We start from the raw sequence: 24533 nt of genomic DNA, 5'->3' as shown, positions 1-24533 counted from the left end.
AGTCACCCACAGTCACTGCTGCTGTCACAGATCTCAGCTTCTCTCTCTGAACTCAAATGCAAATTTCACCAAGCAAACTGCTGTCTTGCGAGCGCGGACACCTCTATGCGAACCATCATTTTCAGAACAACTAAATGAACAGCCAGAGAGGGTCTGGCTCCGTGTTTCCTCCCTAGGTCTCAGCTAACGGCACTGCTCTGAGAAAGGCATGTGGCTTTGGGGAACGGCTCATCTCCTGAGAACACTCTGTCACCCAGTGCTACCTTCTGTAGGAAAGAGTTAGCAGCTATTCAGTAGCATTCACAAAGGATACACAATCTGAAGGAGCAGAATCCTCAGAAATCAGTCACTGTCCTGATTTCCAAACGGTCCTCACAGCTCAAAAAAAAAAAAAAAAAAAAAATCTCTCCATAGTCCTAACTGTAGGGTCTTTTTTTATTGTCTTTTAAAAGGGTTTGACCCTGATGGTATCTTTTCCCTATTTTCTACTATAAATAAAAGTACTTGATGTCGTACCCCGTAGTGTGTGATTTGGTCTTACATCTTAACTTTTGTCAACAATCATTTGAGCCAAGTGAAAAGAAATTTCAGTGTATATCCTTTTGGTAATCTTCAGTTAACTTTTAAACCTGAGGAAGTTCTAGTTCACACTGTTTTCCCCAATAAACTGAGAGCATGTGTTAAAACCCAAAAGAATGCATTTTCACCTTTACATTTTAGAAACTGTATTCTCAATTCTAGAGAAATCCAGAAAAGTCCTGACTAGAAAAAAGTAATAATTGCAGGGGCCATCCTGCTTTGCAAAGCTAGACCTCAAAATACATCAGACTTGCCAAGAGGCTGCCTGAGCGTTGCTCCATCCGGGCTTCTGAGGGTGGGGGTGGTGAGTAAAGCCAACAGCTGAACAGCACTTCCCCCACTCCCCTCCCCGAAAGGCTTTCAGAGTCACACAGAATTCTCATAAAGAATTTGTCACCAGTCCCCAGACCGCAGTCTGTGGAAATTCCATCTGAGGCCTGCCATCAGGGGATTTTATCAGGGCAAAAGTGGTCCACCCTGAATGGAAGCAAATCTCTTCACAGGTCTTCACAACTAACCCCCCAAATAAGCTGAAGTCTGTGCCCAGCCAGGCTCCCTCCATTCCTGTCAGCCTGGTTGAGGTAAAGCACCACACCACTGGCAAAAGCTCCACTGCATGTCAGGAAAGGGACAATGTCATGGAACCAGAGGAGGGTTTCTTTTCTTTCATATTCACTTGGCTTCTAAACAATTGAAATACTGGGTGGGCTTGATTTCCTAACTGCTCTTATTCAGCTTATAAGCCTTTTGGGGAAAGTTTTGCCTCACATTTTCAACTACTGATTTAAACATCATGCCTCATTCAATGTTTTTAATGAAATATTCACACTATATCTTAAATTGACATGCCTGCTTACTCAAAATCATTCATTACTGGGGGAAATTCAGTGTAATTAACTCCAAAAGGAAGAATTAGCTATATTAGTCAAGTGTTAATTCTAGTCCATTAATAAACCACACAGCAAACTAGTCCTTGGTCTGTAAGGAAAACCTGGGCCTCGATGGCACCATTCTGTGTTTTAGGTATCTCTGCTTCACATTGCGGAGAAGGCAATGGCACCCCACTCCAGTACTCTTGCCTGGAAAATCCCATGGACGGAGGAACCTGGTAGGCTGCAATCCATGGGGTCAAGAAGAGTCGGACACGGCTGAGCGACTTCACTTTCACTTTTTACTTTCATGCATTGGAGAAGGAAATGGCAACCCACTCCAGTGTTCTTGCCTGGAGAATCCCAGGGACGGGGAAGCCTTGTGGGCTGCCATCTATGGGGTCGCACAGAGTCGGACATGACTGAAGCGACTTAGCAGCAGCAGCAGCTTCACATTGAGCCACCCTTCTCAGAGACCCACTCACCCCTATCTGTACTTCTTAATGGTCCAAAGGCACTGGAGACCTGGCTTAAATGGCCTTAGAGAAAATTACCTTCTCAATTATATCTAGAAAAGTATTTTAGCAGCTGTGTTTTCACTGAAATAGCTATAATATCGAACGATTTGCAAGCTACTTCACGTTTATTATCCCCCATTGATATTTAATAATTTCACTCTCAAGCACTGCAGCCCAATTTAGCCCTTGCACACTGGCAACAATAAGATGGTTTCCCTCTCCTACAGGGAGCTCAGTCGATATTTAGTAGGAACATGATTAGCCCAAAGGATGACAGAAAGGGCCAAGAATTCATCTCCCCAAGAACAACTGATTTAGCTGCTTCCATCAGTTTAGAGAAAATAAAGACCTCAGAAGATATCCTCTTCAAAATGATTTAAAGTCATGGGACTTCGCTGGAAGTCCAGTGGTTAAGACTTTGCCTTTCAATGCAGGGCATACAGGTTCGATCCCTGGTCCAAAGCTGAGATCCCACATGCCTCGGGGCCAAAAAAAAAAAAAAACATAAATGATAATGTAACAAATTCAATAAAGACTTTAAAAATGGTCCATATCAAATCTGTTTTTTAAAAAAAGAAATGATCTAAAGTCTGAATTCTCAAAATACCACACACATAAATGGCCACTCTTCCACAGGGCAGCTGGAATCACCTGTACTGCTGGAGGGAGTCTGATACAGAAATGTTTTCTGACCTGGGTGTGTAGATCCTTGCTCAGGTGGTCTAGTAAGAAGATGCTGGAGGAGGAGGGAAAGCACTGCCTCACAGATGCAACTCTATAGAGCACACGCTCCCAGGAAGAAGGGTAGGTGACGAGCTGAGGTGGCCACTAGGAAGTGAGGGGCCCTGGGCTGACAGACAATAGAATTAAGTGTAAATCTAGCTTGACAGTGGGCTCTTTGAGTCAATTCCTCTCTTAGTTTTCACAGGAGCCACTGCCATCCTGACTCTTTTAATGTATCTCTGGTTTATACCAACCTGCCAACCACCTGCCATCTGGATCTGTACTGTAACAGCACACGGCCACCACCAAGACCACAAAGGCCCACTCAGAGACAACTGGTAAAGTCCAGATAAAGGTGACTAAAGGTGCCCTCCATCTCCCCTTACCCATTCACTGTCCTCAAGCCTTTCAGGGTAAATGGAAAAGCTAACCCCTCGAGGTCTTCAGAGGACAATGCAACTCAAGGCTCCATCACCCACTCCCCATTTAGCTAAGGACCATGGCTGCCACCACCAGCGGGCTGGGGCTGTGTGGGGAAAGAGCCTGCTATCACTTGGGCCCTGCCAGGAGAAGCTGCCCTGCCCCACTGAGGGGAAAATCCTATGCGGAGGAGAGGAAGTCAAGAAAAAGAAAGAGCTGGGGGCTGAAAGGTTGTCATGTTCAGCTCAGCCCTGCGCTAAGGGAAATACTAGGGCCCGCAGCTCCTGGCTTTTCAGATCGAGTTCCCATGAGGCCCTAAAGACTTGGGGCTCCTGTTCATATCCCCTAAGTCCCTTATTTCCCTAAATGACTCAGTAATCCCAGTCTAGCTATGTAAAGTAACCTGAATGAGCTGCTGTTCCTTGTACTCAGAAGGGCCTATGTAAAGCCTCACTCATTCGCCAAATTTCACCAACTGAGCAAGCAAGCACCCCCACAGCAAGGCACTGCATCTGCATGCCTGGACACGATCCCCAGTGACAGGAACCTTAAACACACAGGTCCTCCAGCGCCCTGCTTCACCTACTTGGATGTGATCGCAGGGGAAGAGAGGAGGCCCCGAGCAGTGGATCTCCCAGGAACCTGTCAGAAATGCAGATTCTCCAGCATCGCCCCAGACCTTCTGAATCAGAAACCATGGAGATGCAGCCCAGGAGCCTATGTGCGACCAAGCCCTCCAAGAGGTGCTGACACACACCCTGGCATGAGAACCTCTGTCCAGAGGAACAAAAAAGGTTGCCCCACTGCAAGGTTCCAGGAGGCCCAAGACCCTCCGAAGTGGCGAGATGGCTCTGAACTTTCAGGAATGAGCACTTCCATGATGTGCTCTACCCCCTAGCCACCTCCCATCTAGGAGGAGGAGTGAGTTATAGACTATTTAGGCAGCAGGGGCTTCCAGGAGGCACATGTTGGACAGCTTGCAAGGGAATAACTGATCAAGGGAGGCTGGAGGGTAATGGAGTATAGGATTCTAACAGATGAGAAAGTACACACAGGTCCGTGTTTTTGTCGCTTTCTATTTTACCACTGCTTAGTAATAATCTGTACTTCACCTTTTGGTGCTGTTTTTGTTGATTCATTTTATTCAACAGTGAAACTGAAGTTCAAGAAGATGGAGGTGAGAGTTAGAAAGATGTTCTAACATCAGATACTGGGGTCTCGATTTCCCATTATCTGCTTGGCTTGAGGTCTCATTTCTAGGAAAATGGTGTGCTAAATGATCAACGACACTGATCACCATTTATACACACTTCCTAAATTTTATCAGTATACTTGGACAACAAGGAGATCAAACCAGTCAATTCTAAGGGAAATCAACCCTGAATTCTCATTGGAAGAACTGATGCTAAAGCTGAAGTTCTAATACTCTGGCCACCTGATGTGAACAGCTGACTCACTGGAAAAGGCCCTAATGCTAGGAAAGATTGAAGGCAAGAGGAGAAGGGGACGACAGAGGATGAGATGGTTGGATGGCATCACCAACTCAATGGACATGAACTTGGGTGAACTCTGGGAGACAGTGAGGAACACGGAGGCCTGGCATGATGTGGTCCATGGGGTCACAAAGAGTCGGACACAACTTAGTGACTGAACAACAACATCTATTAATTATTGACTTAGGACAATTACAAGAAATGGAATTACTGGCATAGTGGATATGAAACTAGGCACAAAGATTTACATACATAGATGGCCACCATAATTTTATTTTCAGTGGCAAAAAAGATGGGAAACCTGAGGTCTGCCCTAAAGTGGCTGGTGAAGAAGACTGCGGTATATTCTTACAGTGGGACTTTACTATTCTCAGAAGACATGTAATAATTTTTGAGAAATTCAAAGGATCACCATGGTAAATACAATGTTTCAGTGCTTCCATAAATCTACTATGCTTAAGAATTCCCTGGAAGTCTTGTTACAATACAGATTCTGATTGAGTAGGTTTAGGGTGGAAACTGAGATTCTGCATTGCTAATGAGTTCCCAGGTGATGGGATTCTATTTCTCCACATTATACAATCAGAAAAAAATTGTTTTTAAGTTTTAACTAAAACTCTATATGAAACATCCAGAAAAGGCTGACCTATAGAGACAGACAGTAGGACCGGGAGAAGGAAAGAAAACTATAAATGGGCGTGAAGGGCCTTGTAGGGGTGGTGAAAATATTCTAAAGCATTTTATGGTAATGGTTGCACAACCATATACATTTATTAAAAAATCACTGAAATATATACTTGAATGAATTATATGATATGTAAAATATACCTCCATTAAATTACTTTAACTGTTTTTTTAAATGACCAGGCAGATTTTTAAAAATGATCACATAGCACTTTTTTAAAACACTGAAAGAATTTTTAAAAAATACTAAGTTGAGGGAAGGGTAAGTGGGGTGTTCATGTTTCATAGGTACAAAATTTCAGTTTGGGGAAGATGAAAAAGATCTGGAGATCGATCATGATAATGGCTGCATGACAATGTTAACATACTTAATGTCGCAGAACTGTACATTTAAAATGATTAAAATGACAAATTTTGTGTTATATACAATTTACCACAATAAAAGTAATAATGATAATTAAATACCAAAATACAAATAGGAGCTGCTTTTAACTATTTCCAAAGAAGAGTTTCTTTCCCTCTGCTTCCTTCTTGAGGCCCACAGTATGATTCCTACAAGGGCCCTATCCTGGCTTGGTGCTCCCACTATAGTGGGTTGAATGGTGACCCCTCCCAAAAAAGGATATGTCTACATCCTCATTCCCAGAACCTGAAGATGTAATTAAGTTAAGCATCTTGACTCATGACCCCTTTTCTCATTGCAAACCCCACTATTTTTTAAAAAGTTTCTCTCTTTGAAAAGCAGTCATTAGGATAATAAGTAGTAGACCCAAGAACTTTGACCAACTCTCTAATCACAGGGAATAAAATCATGAGTGTATTTTAAATGCCTATTCTTATTCATTAACTCAAGTTTCAGAAAACAAATGGGAAAAAACTGTAAACAATAAAAAAAAATTCTCAACCAATTTTACAAATTTTACCACTTCTAAAGGTGGACATTTATAACAGAAATAACTGTATCCATATCCTTAACTTTATCCTAAGTACATCATGCAATCAATTCATTGCTTCCAATTTTCCAGGGGTTACTTCCAAGACATTAGAGAACTCAACTTCCAAAAAACCCTGCTGGCATTTAAAGACCAACAGAATTACTAAATCTTTCTACTGGAAAATCCAGGCCACCGTTCCCCAAATTGGCTTAAAATGAACATATATCAATTATCTGACGACCATCTGGTTGCCAGCAAGAGTCTTTTGGAAACCAGGCTTAAAACAAAAATGCAGAAACCAGCGCATAGTTCAGAAAATCAACCAAGATTCAATACTCAAATCGTATCTCCCGCCACTTTTCCTTACCAGATTTTGATCTCTAATTCTGGAAGCTTTCTTTTACTTAGTTGCTATTGCCTTGATTTGTGCTCATGGTAAAATTATTCTTTGTAAAGATGATGATGTGAAGAGTAGGTTTCATTTCTATTCTTGTATATCTACAAAACGTGGTACACAATTAAGCTAAACTTAAAATAACTGTTTAGCTGCTGGCTTTTTGTTATTCAAAGAATGTTACCACCACACAAAGAGGAAATCTCAAATCCAAAATGTTATTTTAAGAAATACTATATCCTGGGGTGGTTCTATTTGTAGGCAACTGTTTCCAGGGTATAATTCAAGGGGTACTGAAAACAGATCTTCCCAAAAATCTCTCTCCCCCCATCCCTGACTCTCCAGTCTTTCAGAGTTTGAACTTTTCATCATAAGATTTAATGGACCCAAACAGTGCTAGAACCAAAAGGACCTTTAGAATTCATTGGGTTTAACTCCCTAATCACACAGATATGGTTATGTGACTTGTCCAGAGTAGGGTTCACCCTGTAACAAACATTTCATGAGCACCCAACCAGTATCAAGCACAGTGCCAGGTAGAGGGCAAAAGAAGATACCTCCCCACCTCTGCCCTGTTCTCCCTAAATTCATAATCTATTCTAATGAGAGACAAGATTCAATACCAGAGCTTTAAGAAAAATAGGTGTCCTCAGTCACAAGAGTAGAGAGGAAGGTTTGCTGGTCTTTGCAGGTCAAGTTTTTGTCATAAAAATTCTCAAACTGCTCAGGATTATTCTCTTAACTGGAGGATCATAGTGCTGTGGCATGAAATTGTTATGAGATGCAAAACACTATATTCTAGAAGGGGGCAAATAGTCAAGTCCACCCCAGAGTCAGATGACAGATGAATGAACAAACAAAAATGTGGTCTATCCCTACAATGAAATATTCTTTGCCCTGAAAAAGGAAGGAAATTCTGACACATTCTCCAGCACAGATCAACGCTGAGGACATTCTGCTAAGTTAAATAAGCCAGTTATAATAGTACAAGTACTGTCTGATTCCACTTGTATGAGGTACCTAGTGTAGTCAGATTCAAAGACACAGAAGGTAGAACGGTGGGAGGGGGAGTTGGGAATTGTTCTTACATCACCAGATGAGAGAGTTCTGGAGATCCACTGCACAGCAATGTGAACACACTTAACACTAGTGAACTGTACCCTTACAAATTATTACGATGGTAACTTTTACGTTATGTGTATTTTACCATAATTTTTTAAAATTACACCAAGGGAGACGAGTCAAATTCAGTTCAAGAAAGTTTTTTCCACCTCAAGCATGGCCATGTGGGTTCCAGGAGGTCCGAGTCATAATTCTAAATAAAACAATCAGAAAGGCACTGCCTTCAAAAGAATCAAGATTGGGGTGGAGAGGGAGAGTAAGGAGGAGGAGGGAGAAGCCATGAAATGAGACTGGCCAGCAGCTGGTGACTGCTGAAACTGGATGATGGGCACAAAGGGGGGTCCTTATACTATTCCCTCAACTTAGCGCACATTTGAAACATTTCTAGTGATAACCCATAAACGTGAAAACATGGTTAAGAGAATTTCCTTCTCGGGACAAATGCAAAGGCTTATCCCTTAAATGTCTAGTGTGGCTGGTAATCTTCATTCATTCTGTCCCAGCAAGGCAAAGCCCCCAGACACTGTAATCAATGTCAGAGTGACAGTGTGAGCTAACACTAAGGTCAGCATCCCTAGATTTCTTCTTATCTTTCTGAATAGGATACACTTGTATCATTCAAATCTCTGAAATAAAGCACAGAGACACATGCAATCCAGCTCCCACTCCTCTAGTTCACCACTATCACTCCTAACTGTAAGTAGTTTCTTGGCTATCTTCCAGTGTCTTTAAGCAAATATCATACATTAGTATATGATTCATACTCTCCAAAGCTTTGCTTTTCTCACTCAACAATCTATTTGTGGGGGGAGGTCTTTCCATATCAGTAAAAAGTATTCCCATTCTTTTTTTCTGGCTGTACAGTGTCCCATATAGTACAGAGATTACTCTAATTTATTCTTCCCAAGTTGATGGGAAGTTTAGCTGTTTCCCAAATCTTCCTATTCTAAACCAGATCGTATCTATGCTGTGAAAAAAAATCAATTTTATTAAAACAAGGTTGCTTAATACACATGGTGGGACTATTACATACATTCCTGGTGTGTTACTATTATCCTGGACAAGTATTTTCCCTCTTCTTCTTGGCTCTTTTCCCATTTCAGTACAGCCCAAGCTTAAGTTCAGTTCCTCCACAAAGCCTGTCCTGACTCTCTGGCCCACAGTGAGCAGCCTTTTCTTCTTAGTTTCTATACTACACGTTCTCATGCAACTTTGTGTGGATTGGTATTTATTTTTCAAATATCTGATGTGAGCTGTGTGGTGCTAGAGGCCATAACTTTAATCTCTGCTACCTATGGTCTGCACAGTACTGAGCAAGGTTTTAGCAAATACAGCATACTCAATCAACAATAACCAATTTACTGGAATCAGGAAATGTCTCCCTTACTCACAACTTGCAGGTTTTCTAGACCCAAGAGGTCCTTCAGAGAAGGGTTCTAGCCAGTTTTGCTGTGTGAATTACTGTACAATCATAATCAAGCTGTGATTCACTGCAAAAAAAAAAAAAATTAAAATCCAACAGATTGAGTCCTCTTGGCATGCTCTGCACACAGAACAGGAAACATCATGACATTCGGGAGGCGCCCGACATCTCAATTCACAGGCACAAAATGATACTTAAATAGCATCTGTGGTGGTGACACAGCCAAGATATACAAGAAAGCTACAAGTAACATTTATGGTGGGGAGAGAGAAGCTCCCTCATGCTCTTAGGGCAAAATAGCAGCATCATTCACAGTCACAGTTCAATTTTACTCCACAATCTATTTCATTCATTCCATCAGTCTATGCTGAGAGTAGCTACAGAAAGCTTCTTTGAGGAGGTGACTTCTGACCTTAAATCTGCATGATGGATGGGAGCTGTAGACCAGGCAAGGACACTCCTCTAGGGAAGCTGCCAGCTGTAGGCAGAGGGACACAGATGGCAAATCAGGTTCCAATCATTGCTGTTACGACTTGAATTGTATCCACCAAAAGATGTTATATTCTTACTCTCCAATACCTGTGAATGTGACTGCATTTGGAAATAGGGTCTTTGCAGACAATCAATAAGATGAGGTGATTTGACTGGGACTTGATCCAATTGGTTTTAGAAAAGGCAGAGGAACCAGAGATCAAATTGCCAACATCCACTGGATCATCGAAACAGCAAGAGAGTTCCAGAAAAACATCTATTTCTGCTTTATTGACTATGCCAAAGCCTTTAACTGTGTGGATCACCACAAACTGTGGAAAATTCTTCAAGAGACGGGAATACCAGACCACCTGACCTGCCTCTTGAGAAACCTATATGCAGGTCAGGAAGCAACAGTCAGAACTGGACATGGAACAACAGACTGGTTCCAAACAGGAAAAGGAGTACGTCAAGGCTGTATATTGTCATCCTGCTTATTTAACTTCTATGGAGAGTATATCATGAGAAACGCTGGGCTGGAAGAAACACAAGCTGGAATCAAGATTGCCGGGAGAAATATCAATAACCTCAGATATGCAGATGACACCACCCTTATGGCAGAAAGTGAAGAGGAACTAAAAAGCCTCTTGATGAAGGTGAAAGTGGAGAGTGAAAAAGTTGGCTTAAAGCTCAACATTCAGAAAACGAAGATCATGGCATCTGGTCCCATCACTTCATGGGAAATAGATGGGGAAACAGTAGAAACAGTGTCAGACTTTATTTTTGGGGGGTCCAAAATCACTGCAGATGGTGATTGCAGCCATGAAATTAAAAGACGCTTACTCCTTAGAAGAAAAGTTATGACCAACCTAGATAGCATATTGAAAAGCAGAGACATTACTTTGCCAACAAAGGTCCGTCTAGTCAAGGCTATGGTTTTTCCAGTGGTCATGTATGGATGTGACAGTTGGACTGTGAAGAAAGCTGAGCACAGAAGAATTGATGCTTTTGAACTGTGTGTTGGAGAAGACTCTTGAGAGTCCCTTGGACTGCAAGGAGATCCAACCAGTCCACTCTAAAGGCGATCAGCCCTGAGTGTTCTTTGGAAGGAATGATGCTAAAGCTGAAACTCCAGTACTTTGGCCACCTCATGCAAAGAGATGACTCATTGGAAAAGACTCTGATGCTGGGAGGGATTGGGGGCAGGAGGAAGAGAGAACGACAGAGGATGAGATGGCTGGATGGCATCACCGACTTGATGGACGTGAGTCTGAGTGAACTCCGGGAGATGGTGATGGACAGGGAGGCCTGGCGTGCTGCGATTCATGGGGTCGCAAAGAGTTGGACACGACTGAGCGACTGAACTGAACTGAACTGAACTGATCCAACATGACTGACGTCTTTACAAAAAGGAGAAATTTGGAAATGGCAGTGTGCACACAGAGAGAACATCACGCAGAGATGAAGGCAAAGATCAAGGTGATATATCTACAAGTCAAGGCCAGCAAAGCCCCAGAAGCTCTGAGATAGGGCCTGGAATGGGTTCACCCTCAGAACCTCGGAAGGAATCAACTCTGCTTACATCATCATCTTGGATTTCCAGGCTCCAGAACTGTGAGGCAATAAATTTTTGTTGTGTAAGTACCTCTAGTTGGTGGTACTTGGTGATGGTAGCCCTAGCAAACTAGATGTTAGGTCCAGGAAATACACATACCACACCAAAAGTCACTTTCCATCAACTTTAGCAGCAAAATCCTTGTCCTAAATAAAATTGTACCTGGAACCCCAGTATGTTAGAAGATTAAAAGGATGAAAAGGATTCCTCAGAAGAAAATGTTTCATTGCTTGTTAAATACATAAAGTACTTATGTATTTACTTTATGTACGTACTCCTCTGATCCCAGGAGTTCTTTGCAACCCTGTTTGAAAAGGACTTAAAAGTAAAGAATAAAAAATAAAGGAAGGAAGGAAAAAAACCCTGATAGCAGGATGAGGCCAGAAAACCTGGGTGGGGGAAAGGGTGGTAGTTTCTACCATTATATTATTAAAGCACCAGCACCAGTTATGAGTATCTGCTCTAAGCCAGGATTATGTCTGTCCCTCATATAGACTCTGACAGGCAGGTGCTCTGGTCCTCTCTTTAGTGATGGGGGATGCAAAACTGGAGAAGCTGACTTGATAAAAGCACCTATTTTCATGTGCTAGGGCTGTTGTAACAAATAGCACAGACTGAGATGCTTAAATAACAGAAATTTATTTCCTACAGTTCACTTCTAGAAGTCCAAAATCAAGGTCTTTGCAGGTCTGGTTTCATCAGAGGCCTCTCTCCTTAGCTTCCAGACAGCCACCTTCTCGCTGCGTCCTCACACGGTCTGTGCTTGGTGTGCGCATCCCTGGTGTCTGTGTCCCAGTCCCCTACTCTTACAAGGACAGAAATCAGTTTGGCCTCATTCTTACTCAATTACCCCTTTAAAAGGCCCTGTCTTCAAATATCATCACATTCTGTGGAACCGGAAGTTAGGGCTTCAGCATAAAAATTGGAGGGGGGGGCACACAATTCGGCTCATAACAGCCCCTTAAGGAGAAAGCTGCAGAGCTCACAGTCCACCCCAGAACCATTTGGTGCCAAAGGCCATTCTCCTTGGATCACACTGCCTGGCCCTAAAAGTCTTCTTTATTAGCTCTAAAAGAAAATATATTACTTGAACAATAAGAAAAATAAAGTTCTGTGGCTTCTTTTCTAAGGCTTGCTGCTGAGCTCAAAGCCAGCCATGCCTCTGGAAGCTCCCATGAGAGCCCTGTCAGCAGACCCCGGGTGTGAGCCCTGGAGGGCAGAAGAGAAGGCAGAGGAGAGTCCCTTCACCCCCCAAGGAGCCCCGCTGGAGGCCAAACCCAAAGAGACACCAGCTCACTGACAGGAGAAGTCGGTTCCCTCAGCCCTGCTTTCCTCTCTGCATCTCAGCCTCAGGGTGGCTCACCCAGGCCAACTCAAAAACTTCTGGTCAAGACTGCAGTGAGTGAACATTTGAAGTGCCCATCAGAAACCCCCCAGACTTCTCAGAAAACACAGGCCCTTCATATTGTTACCCAGAGCCATGGCAGCTGCTGCGCCCACCAGGGTTCACGGAACCATCTTCAAATGTCAGCCAGCCTCCACGGCTTCAAACACAACATCAATAAAATGATGGCGCCTTCCCCCGGGCAGGAAAGCAAGGCCCTAAAGAGTGAGGCAACAGAGACCTTAATGAGCACTGTTCTGGGGGCCAAAAAAACGGAGACTGTCCAGGGATGGTTCTCTTTCACCAAGCCCAGAGGCCCCATAAAATAAGGAAAGTTCTGAAGTGAGCAGCCAACACAAACACATATGTCCCAAACACCGTGCTAGGATTCTGAAGACGAGAAAGCAAGGGATGGTGAACATTTGATTAGGGAGGCAAAGCTGGTCACAGATAATAAAACAACAAAACACCCAAAATGTAGTACTTATCATGATTATCAGTTTTTTAAAAGGACAGTACAAAAAATTATCCCCAACGAGTAGACAAAGACAGAAAAGACTTCACATAAAACGTAAGGGGAGTGAAAATGATTATGAAATGATTGTATCATATTACATTTATATTTATTATATTGACATGTTACATTTGGTACACTGTACCAAATGCTAAATGATAGGCCCTTCTATTTCAGAGACCCAGTGAGAAGTAAATGTTGTCACCTCTTTATTAACAAATGTCCATTTCTAACCACTTCAATTCTAACTGAGACATGTCATCAAACATCACCAGAAAGTTGTCTACCTGGGTATTATCACCCAACTTTACATGTATACTTCTTACTCCATACTTGACAAGAGAAAAAGCCAGTTCCAGGCCAATCCCAGAAGAAAACCAGTGAATACATATCCCCCAGGTATCCCCAGGTCTCCTCAGTGGCTCAGTGGGTAAAGAATCCACCTGCAATGCAAGAGACGTGGATCCCTGTGTCGGGAAGATCCTCTGAAGGAGGGCGTGGCAACCCACTCCAGCATTCTTGCCTGGAGAATCCCATGGACAAAGGAGGCTGGCAGGCTACAGTCCATGGGGTCACAAAGAGTCAGGCATGACTGAGCACAGTACAAAAAGTGCTTCCAAGGCCAAAAACCAATCCCAGGGAGACTGAGGTCTCCTCCTAATCTAGACTATGGCCCTCCCCATAGATGAGGTTCAACTATTGTGTCCCTAGTCTATTAATCCATAGTTTATGCCAGGTAGAAAAAAATACACAATGGAAGCAAGTCAGGAGATACACATACACACACACATGAAAGTGAAAGTGTCAGTCACTCAGTCATGTTCAACTCTGCGATCCCATGAATTGTAGTCTGACAAGCTCCTCTGTCCATGGAATTCTCCAGGCAAGAATGCTGGAGTGGGTAGCCATTTCCTCTGCCAGGGGATCTTCCCAACCTTTACCATCTGAGCCACCAGGAAAGCCCCCCTATATAGAGAGGTGGAAGGGCAATACTTTTGGTGGAAGGGAAATTTAGCAATATCTATGAAAATCCTAAGGAGAGACTGTTAACCCAACAACTCCACTGTGAGGCATTTATCCTATGGGTGGACTCACATGAAATAGGGTGCTTTGTTGCAGGAAAAAAAGAAAAACCAGAAACAATCCCAAATAGGGCACCAATTATACAGAATAAGAGCAGACATAGCAAGAATCATTAATTGAAAAAAAGCCAATTGGATCAGACCTTGCATACTGTCTAGTTTGTGGGGTTTTTTAAAATTGTGTTTTTATTGTTTGTAGTTGCAATAAAATTCTAGAGAATTAAAAAAACAAGAGGGAAGTAAAGTAGGGAAATCTACTTAAGCTCTTCTGTTGTGCTTCAACCATGAGGTGGGGTGTTTTTTATTTTCCCCCATTTTAAACACATATAAGAAAAATATATGAGCAGTGAGAATTCATGAGAACTTAGCCCTAAATTGTTCTCAGCAGTGAACAGAGTCTTAAAAGAAGACTTACTGATTGTCAATGGGCTGTAATTCCTACTCAGGAAGTAGCCTGATACAGTTAAGAGTGGTTTTCATGAAGAAGGCATGAAATCTAAATGGTGTCTTATTAGTCATCATTTAATCAGAAAACCAAATAACGTTCCACATTGCATTCTGCAAGTTGAGTGCATAATTAAAATTTGATCAGTGCACTTTTCATAATTTTAAGGGGCAAAAGTACGTAATGTAATCAAAATACAATTCAGCACATTATGAATTGGGTATCTTGTTCATTAGATGCTAAAATTTCCTTATTTCTATAAGGAAAAAAGCTGTGAAGGGCTTAGATGCACACACATGAATCCTCATTAGAGCTTTGCATGTAATAGCAAAAGCAAAATTGGAAATGAAACAAATGTACACAACAGGAAGCTGAGTGAATAAATTATACCATAGCCATACAATGAAATGCTCTGCAGTTCAACAGCATAGATACAGAAAGATGTTGGTGGCACATTTAAGATTTTTTAAAAAGCTGATTTTAACAGCATTTGTGGCACAGCCCTATTTGGAAAATGATACACATATTTATACATGTGTTGGAAAAGGTTAGGAGAGCAAGAACATACTGTAAATTATAGTTATCCCTGGGCAGTTGGATTACAGGAGATTTTAATGTGCATATTTCAATTCATCTTTATTCTAACTTTTTTATTTTAAAAACTTTTGTGTGATTTCGAAAATGCTGGCTATGTTTTCCTTCCTTGGGATAAGAACCCAATGTTCTTCCGTGGAAGCAAATTCCCACATGAAATGTGTCGCTTGTCCTCTTCTTCTGTCCCTTTGTGGGGCTTTCAATAGTTTTTCTGATGCTTCAGAAACTAGAGGGAGAGGGAAAGCCAGGTCTAACCAGGGGCAACTGTGTCCCAGGGTACATGTTGACAGTGCCTGAAGACAGTTTTCATCGTCACAACTAGGTGAGGAAAGGAGCTGTGTGCTATTGGCATCTAGTGGGGAGAGGTCAGAGATGCTGCTAAACATCCCACAGTGCACAGGACAGCCTCACAATAGCCTTAAATAGCCCCAAATGTCAACAGTGTCAAGGTTGAGAAGTCCTGTGTTGGGGTTAATGAATCTTCAGGTGACATGCTTATGCTCCAAAACAGCACCCTTGAAGTGTAAACTATTATTTACAGGATGGATAAACAAGGGCCTACTGTACAGCCCATGGAGCTATATTCAATATCCTGTGATAAAACATAATGGAAAAAACATTTTTAAAAAGAATGTCTATATGTGTATAATTGAGTCACTGTGCTGTACAGCAGAGACTGGCACAACACTGTAAATCAACTGTACTTCAATTTAAAAAAATTTTAAAGGCAGCACCATCAAATAGCTGCATAAGGCATGGCTTGGCATATGGAAAATGCACTGCTGATGGAGGCAGAATATCTGAGTTGAATCCTGGATCAGCTCCTTTTCTGGCTGTAAAACCTCAGGCAGGTGACCACAGCAGCCTGCTGATCTTGCATCCTTCTTCCTAAAATGGAAATACCACCAACCACGCCCCAGAGCACACAAGAAGTTTCAACACAATACTGGAGGAGAAAGGGTTCTGTAAATGATGAAGCACCACACACACAGGAACAGTGTTATTACCCTGAGCTACTCATTGTCTACATTTATCGGTGAATGCACAGAGGATTGCAATGGGTCTTCGCCCAGCACACTCTTCCTGCCCTGAGTCACATGTCATACTGGTGATTTGAACCATCAAGAATGTTGTTTTTATACTACATGTTCCTTGGCCTAAAGTGCGAAGGAGCAGAACTTGATGGTCAAGCAACAAGATCTGGAGTCAGACTTCTAGGAAGAAACCCAGCACTACTGCCAACTGGCTGGTGACCATGGAAAGTGATGCGATTTCTCTGTGCCTCAGTTTCCTCCTCTGTCTATCCAAACCAGAAAATTTTAGAGTGAAAGAATTTATCATCTGAACCAAGACATTTTGGAGTGAAAAGGATGCTACTGATGTCAATGCCAGGACAACAGGCAGATACCGAGACAGTCCTCCAGCAAACAGGGACATGAAGTCACTCTAAAGATAACGGTATTCACAGTGCCCACCCCCAAAGGCTGGTTCTGATGATCAGATCAGCTAAAAGAGGCAAAGCACACAGCATACACTAGTAAATGCTAGCTATGATTTTTTTTTTCCTTTCTCCCTCCATTCATCTAGCAAGTACTTAGTGCCCTGGCTTGACACTCCGCTCCAAGCAAAGAATAAGTCAGACACACCCACTCCCTGTCCCCAGCGGGGCGCCTCCTCTGTGCCACAGTGTGTGTGAGTGTGTGTGTTACAGCCCCAGGACTTTTCTTGCACAAACACAGTCACAACACTTGCAGAATTAAGCACAAACCCACGGTGAGCACCACAGGTCAAGAATGCCAGGAAACACATACCAAATGTATAAAAGTTGCAAGTCTCTTTCACAAGCATGAACAATGAGTAAGAGCTTATCTAATCCACAAAGCTAAAGGACTTTATTATTATTCCAAAGACCCTGATTCAAGGAAACGGTTGCACAGTTTGACAAAATTTGCTATCACTGCATTTCACCAAGGGTGTTGATTAATACAATTTTGTAAGAGCATGTAATGTTTAAAAGCTCAGTAAAGTATTTGCTCTCTTTCATTTCTACGAACATCCCATTACAAAGAGCTGTGTACAATTTGTCCACCTAGACAGCTTGCAGAACACATTTATTACGAAAGCTGAAAAGCTGTGTTAACTGTAGCTTGCTTTTGCACTGAGATGCATTTATGTCTTTCACCAAGAAATAAGCAGTTTGCTTCGGTGTGCTAAAACAATTTTCTCTAAAAGTCAACACTCACCATGAGAGGTAGACATTCCTTATTTCACACAAAAGTTCACTGGCTTCTAGGGGCCTGGGACTCTAATCACAAATTCCCTTCCTTCCTTCCCTCACACCCTCCTTGCCATCGCCAATTTCAGTAAAATTGGTCTCAATTATTATCACCATAAATCCTCACACTTGAGTTTCCATATCCCACTGTGAGGTCTTGCCCTTCCCTCCTCTTCCTCATTCGTATTTTGCCAGGCCCATGTTCAGCCAGCCTCCTTTTCTGCCCGTTTCTGACGATCCCTACAGAAACCTTGTTCCACTTCTTGGGTGGCTGTTAGATCTAAAATACCAGTCTGGTTCCGTCACTAGAAACACAAAATATGGATCTAAAAAGAGAAATTCCATCAAGTAAGCTGGATGTGCATAATTCAGAACAAATTGTGGGCCTATCTGTTTCTTGTTGTACTCCACGTCTGCCTGTCTTGAATCAAAGAAGCTTAAATCAGTGGTGTGTGTTTTGATCTGATGGTTACACAGATATGTTCAGTTTCCAAAACTTCAAACAGCTTACTCTTATGTGCATTTTATATGTGTTCTTATGCTATACTTCACAGTCATTTTAGAAAGTAGCTTACATCGCGTAAACCTCTATGTAAAGTAAGCATATATCACACATCACCTACACTAGTGTTTGAGTTTCCACACTTCAGACTGCTGTCAATTAGTGGGCCATGCAATCAACTTAGAAGGTCCTCACCAACATTGTGTGTGTGGGCGCGGGGTGGTAAAAGCACTTGAACTACCTTCTTAAAAATTAAGTGCACAATACAGTATTGCTGTACAGCAGAACTTTACAGTATATACATCTTGCATAACTGGAACTTCTTACCCACGGAACAGCAACTCCCCACTTCCGTCTCCACCAGCCCATGGCAACAAAGATATCGCAACAACTTCACTGTCCAGTTATGGATGAATGGAACAAGAAACCACGGCATATAAAAACAATGCAAAATTATTCAGCTTTAAAAAAAGAATGGAATCCTGCTATAGCCTGACCAGCATTCTTTAAAAAGAATAGAGAATAAGAGAGTGCATCATACACAATGAAGGCAACAACTGCTCCAGGAGATGTTTTGCACCTACATGTATGTGTCTGTATATGCACATGTGTACTATATGTGCACATGTATACTAGGTCGTCAGACTTTTTTTAAAAATTGCAGGACACAGTGGGGAAAAAAGCCTAAGAAACACTGAGTACACTGACAATAGAATTTGGAAGCCAGGAGACCTGGGTTCTGATCCTGGCTGGTTACAATCTACGTAACCTCTGTGAGCCTCTATCTCACCATTTCTAAAATGGGCAGTGATATTATTTACCTCCTGGAGTTGGTGTAAAGGATCAATGATCTGGCTAACAGTCTACCACAGGGAACTTAAGACACTGTCTCCAATTTTGCCGCCATTCACTTGGTGCCCTGGGCTAGGTTCCTTATCTGTAGGAAGGACGCTTGAAGGATATATACAAAGACGGGCAGTATCCAGGCTGAGCCCCCATCGTGGGACCCCCTTCAAGCCTCTGATGTCTGAGAGTGGCAGAGCAGGGAAGCTATTGCCCAGCACACTGGGTGATAAATCATCCAGCTGTGGATTCTGAGCAGAGGAAAAAACCACTTTCCAAGATAAGAGGGTTTTCCCATTATTCTTGGCAGGAGGTGGCGAAAGGCAGAAGGGGAGGAAGGCCTTGGTAAAGAAATAAGCATTTGTTTTAAGCAAATCACTTTGAAGACAGGTGGTTTTCATTTTGAGAACAAAAGTGATGCTTACAACAGTTAGAGGGCGACTCTGGATACCAGCCATGGGCTTGCCAGGAGAGGGAAACAGGGTCCTAAGGTCTGGAGTGCTCCCAAAGTACCAGAGTGATGACAGAGGCACATGGGACAGTCCAGCACAGAAAAGCGGGAACTAACTTTATCAGGTTGTAGAAACACACCACTTAAAAGGCATCCACTGTATCCCTCATCCAAAGCCTCTATCTATTTAACAAATATTTGTTGAGCATCTACTAAGTGTCCAGAATGGAGTTAGGGGTTGGGGATACAGTGGAATAAGACAGACAAGACCTCTGCCCGCACCAGGGCTGAAATTCCAATGGAGGAGGTAGCAAGTGCCAAGAAAATCAATGAGGCAACAAGAGATTTACAGGCTGTGATGTAAGCACTCTGCAAGAAACAGATATGGCAATGTGACAGGAAAGGAGAAAGGAAACCTAAAATGGAGGAAGTCCCATTAGATAAGATGGCCCAGGAGGGCTTCTCTGAGGTAACACCTGAAAGTGGAGCAAGAGGCAGCCAAGCAGCAGCCAGAGAAGGGTGCTCCCCAGAGACAGCACCCCGAGCGCCTGAGACCAGTGGCAGGAAAGGGCTCAGGAAGAGCTGGGGTGGCCAGGGCCCAGGGGAGAAGGAAGTGGCCAAGTGGGAGGGTGACCACGATGAGGCTGGAGAGACAGGCACGTGCCAGACCACACAAGGCACAGCCAGCCATGGGCAAGATGATGGAGTCCAATGAAGAGCAAGAGAGAGCTACTGAAAGTTGGTACACGGTGACACATGATTTTGATGATGGTTAAGGGGAAAGGCACACTATTAAATCATTGCACACAAAACAAAGTGTGCAGATTATGATATGATGTCTCCAAAATCAATAATAAAAATTACCACTGTCTCAGAGCTCACAGATACAGTTATTGAGGAGTCTTGCCAGCTAGAGACAAAGAATTTTAGTCTATATGTGAGATAAAATACATGGAATTCAATGGAGACAAAGGGGTGGGAGAACTTGTAACTGACAAGGGAACACTATTACTAACAATTAGGTCACAGTCAGCAAATATAAAGCACATAGTAAAACTAATTAACAAGACAGGCTCTAGAAAGTCCCATAAACAAGCAAACACACATAATGGTGCAAAGGCAATTGAGAACTGATCCATGCACATGGAGGTTGCCTAAATCCATGAACAGGTTGACCGAAACAACTGGTGGCAAGTCAACACGACGGTGCTCTACACCTACTTCTGAATCCGAAATTAGATGAATTGCTGAGCAGTGTTCTTTGAGGTCTATCTTTTCTTTATCTTCTCCCTTGTGCCAGCTGAATACAGGTATTCATAACTCAGAAACTCAAAGCTGAACAAGAAATGACTCTTCTGAATGGTCACTTCTTCTCTAGGACTCACGACACTCAGGTCCCCAGGCTCCATGGTCTGTAACACAAACAGATCTGTGGCACATGGGCATGACCCACTCACAACTTCTCCCCAAGACCTCCTTTTTCTGGGGAGTCATGTGCCTATGAATAAGAGGGTAACCAGGCTAAATGGCTGAGTAAGATAAGCCTATGACACCAATTGCGAGAACTCAATGGCCACAGTGACTGCCCCCAAACGAGCTGGGGACAGCAACACAGGCGGCACTTCATAGTCCAGCACACTTCTTGGATCAGTGGTCTAATATCCCATTAAGGAAGGAGATGGGGTAAGGAGGGCAAAATACATGGTTTAGGGAAGGCCTACCAAGTGCCAAGCACTTTCACAATCATCACTCCAAATACCCCAGCATTTCCATGAAGTGCAACGATCACAACTTTCAAATGAGAAAAGTACAACTTAAAAGAGGTTTCTGTGAGTGGCCCCAGGCTACAGTTAGCTGAGTGAGGACTTGAGCCTCGTGTGCCACCTGGGTTGGCACTGAGGAACAGGTCGGTGGTCTGAAAAGACCCTGCTCTTTCTGTCCTATTTCCCCCATTTTATTCCCCCATCTCCTGTCCCATCGTTTCTTCCCACTATAGGAAAGCTGGACTCCACACCTGCCTTCATCCCAGCCTCCCAACTCTGCCAGCTACCTCAGAAATGTTACCTGCTCCCAACCCTCGCCAGAGACACTTCACCCGTGAAAGGGCCACCTGCAGGCTTGGGGGTTCGCGGGTGGGCTTGGCTGGCTGGGGTTGTCTTGTATGCCGTGTTCCCTGGAAAAAACTCATTGATAGTGGTCAGAAGAAGGAAAGAGCCACCCCACCAGACGACAGGGCTGTTCGAAATCTTTATGGATGCCGCCATCAACCAAGAGTCACTTCTGTCACAGAGGAGGGCTTGGGGAAGAAATTCCCTTCCTCCACAAACAAGAAAACTCAAACACCTGGGTCCAAATGGAAGGCGGTATTGCTCACCATCGTGGAAGGACTGAGCCAGGACCAAATTCCCCATCATGCCTCCCTCCCAGTCTACAGAATAGTCGGGCAACAGGCTACAAAAGATGCAGACGGAATAACAATTGAAACAGATGTATGGCCTACTTACAATCTCAGACGCATCGGCAGCAGTGCTCGGGGCTTTGGCTGCGGAAAGCTCCATACTGTGGGGTATGAAATGGTGAGTGTGGGCTGACTGTGTCTGAACTCTGGGCAGGAGTGTGTGCTGTGCTCGGCGAGAACTACGAGTCTCTCTGATTCACTTGGCAGCAGAATTATTCTAAGCATCCTGTCCCGTACCCAGCCCGCCTGCCCGCCCGCCCCTCCCACTACACATTCACACTGGCTGGTTTTTTTGTCCTCTCTCTCTGAGCTTATTTCTGTCACAAATCGAGTGAAATACCCTTTTTCCAAATTAATCCAGTCTCTGGCACTTGAGAGTGTGGAACCTTTACGACCCTGGGGGTAAAAGAGGAAGAAGAGCCACCTAATTAGGAAGAAGTTGTAACTAACATAGGAGAGGAGAGCTGGAGAACCACAAAGTCTGCAGTCACAGCAAAATGGAGATTATTCGAGACAGCTGAAACACTCCACCCAGCCTCCAGGAGGGGACATGCACGGGGAACAAAGGGCATATGGTGTTTGCTTTCTTCAACATCCGTTCTCACCATTAAGAGCTGCACCAGCAAACACTCAGTACTTACATGGGGACAAACCTCACTCCACAATAGACTTGAAAATGTAGCTCATAATCAAATAAGTGACCGTGCAAAGCACAGGCCTACCCTGATTTTTTACTACATATAAAGCAAATTTAATAAAGTCCAAATAACTGGCAGAATGTCTTTTTGGCTTAGTGAAGCATGGATTATACTTGAAAGAAAGTCAATTTTTGTTAATTCCAAGTTCATATGGTAACTTGAACACTGACATATTCAGGACAAGATTTTATTTTATTTTTTCCTCCAGGAGAGATTCCAAGGAGCTAACTTAATAACTAGATAAGACTGATTTTTTATTATTTATTACTAGTGACATATTTAAACAATTCTATCCTAAAGCAAACAGGTTTTCTAAAGAGACTTAAGTCATTAATATCCCACATAAGTTAATGTTACCACCATCCCCCTTACTGCCTACACTATGACATCATCCAAAGGTAAATTTCAGAGCACTCCCTGATCAGACTATGATGAACTCCTGAATTAGTGAGAGCTGAACTGATGACACTTTTCACAGAGACAGAAAGCTAGGGTCAGCTTCAAAAATGCTCGGGTACCACTCTTAGTCACAGGTGTCCACCTATTCCCCCATAGAGCCCATTCCCAGCTTCAGAGAGGCAGCCTAATTAATTGTAAGCCAATCACTGGTTCAGGGTGAGCAACAGGAAGTAAGCTCACCCTATCAGGCTGCAGGAAAGGACTCCTCCTACATAACCAGCTATGAACAAGGAAGCAGAGGGCCCCATAGCCAAAGCCTGTCATCCTACAATGGCCTGATGACCACAGAGAAACCAGTCCTTGGGTGAAGCTACTGCCAGATGCATACAGTGGAAGAGAGACAGTAAGAACATAGGTCTCTGATGTCACTTTTAGCAGCTGATCACACTGCCTTTGGGTGATGAGCTAAAGCACTGCTGACAAGAACAGTCAGGGGAGCCAAGCAACAGTTTGTAATTTGGCAAAAGAGACTCCTTTAAAGTTAATAAAACACTCACAGAAAACATCCCCCTTAATGTTCAAGAAAAGGGAGAAGTTACAAAGATGAGCGGTTGCCTAGGGCTGGGCATGGAAATGGAAGTGACTGCAAAAGGGCACAAGGTTTCTTTGGTGGGGGGTGATGGACAAGTTCAAAAATTAGACTATGGTGATGGTTAAGCAACTCTGTAAATATACTAAAAACCACTGAATGGGACACTTCTAATGGGTGAATTTTACAGTATGTAAATTAGATCTCAATAGAGCTGTTAAAAAAAAAAAAAAGCTACATGGGAACAGATGCTCATTCAAAAGTCCCAGGATGAAAGGCCTTTAGCCTTTACCTTCATCCACAGCTGACGGAAGCATGTCCCTGCTTAAAATCCTTCCTTCAGTGTGTCCCAATTCGTTGCAGAATCCAAGTGCCTTACAAAGGGATGCGACGTCCCCGTTGCCTGCCAGCCTCACTTTCCCCACTTCCCACTTCACTCGCTGGCAAGGCTCACTTCCAGAAACTCATCCAACTGTCTCCCCACAGCCTCTGAGCACACTACACCCACTTTCTTGCTCACTCTAGCTCCAACTCTCTTCACTAATCTCATCCTGCTCATCCTACACTGGCTCTTAGGTCCCATCCCTCTGGGCTCCCTGAGCATACTCTGTGCTTGCCTTGGTGGCTTGAAAAAGTATGTTTGGGGGTCTGTCTCTTCAGGCTAGACTCCAGGGCTGAAAAGAGGACTCCAGACATAACAGACACTCAGCAGACACCCACTGAACTGGTCTGCTCTTTCTCTTTGGGGAAGGACACCAGCTTCTCCTATAGGTCACTTGTGTCGTTGACATTGGGGGTGGGAGAGCCAGTGAGGTCCCGAGTGTTCTGGCTCTCATCCACACCCACTTGCCAGAGTGATCTCAGGTCCAGCAAGAGACACAGGCACCTCCAACACATACATGCCACCCTGTGAGAAACCCCTCATCTACAACCACATGGAGCACTTCAGCTTCTCAGCTCAAACACTCCCTGACGCAGAAGGTAATGGTGACAATGCTCGTCGTCTCTCTCACCATATCTAAGCTTTCAGAAAAGGAAGAGTGGGAATGCCTT

At 43.3% G+C, this 24533-nt stretch overlaps 1 protein-coding gene across 3 annotated transcripts in view; it reads right to left on the bottom strand.

Annotated features, from left to right (window-relative positions):
* Positions 1 to 24533, bottom strand: part of SH3KBP1 (SH3 domain containing kinase binding protein 1) — a 332811-nt gene that overhangs the window by 232895 nt on the left and 75383 nt on the right. The window contains exon 1 of one of the 3 annotated variants that reach the window (XM_005897720.2): positions 21841 to 21982. The exons of the other annotated variants lie outside the window; for them this stretch is intronic. Coding sequence (XP_005897782.1) covers positions 21841 to 21894 — 54 coding nt within the window. The 5' untranslated portion in view covers positions 21895 to 21982. Of the gene's footprint in view, positions 1 to 21840; positions 21983 to 24533 lie in introns of those variants that run through there. 3 annotated transcript variants of the gene reach the window in all.

Source organism: Bos mutus, chromosome X (genome assembly GCF_027580195.1).
Source record: "Bos mutus isolate GX-2022 chromosome X, NWIPB_WYAK_1.1, whole genome shotgun sequence".
NCBI classification, from domain to species: domain Eukaryota; kingdom Metazoa; phylum Chordata; class Mammalia; order Artiodactyla; family Bovidae; genus Bos; species Bos mutus.
The sequence above is the reverse complement of the archived record's forward strand: the minus strand, read 5'-3'. Positions and strand labels throughout refer to the sequence as shown.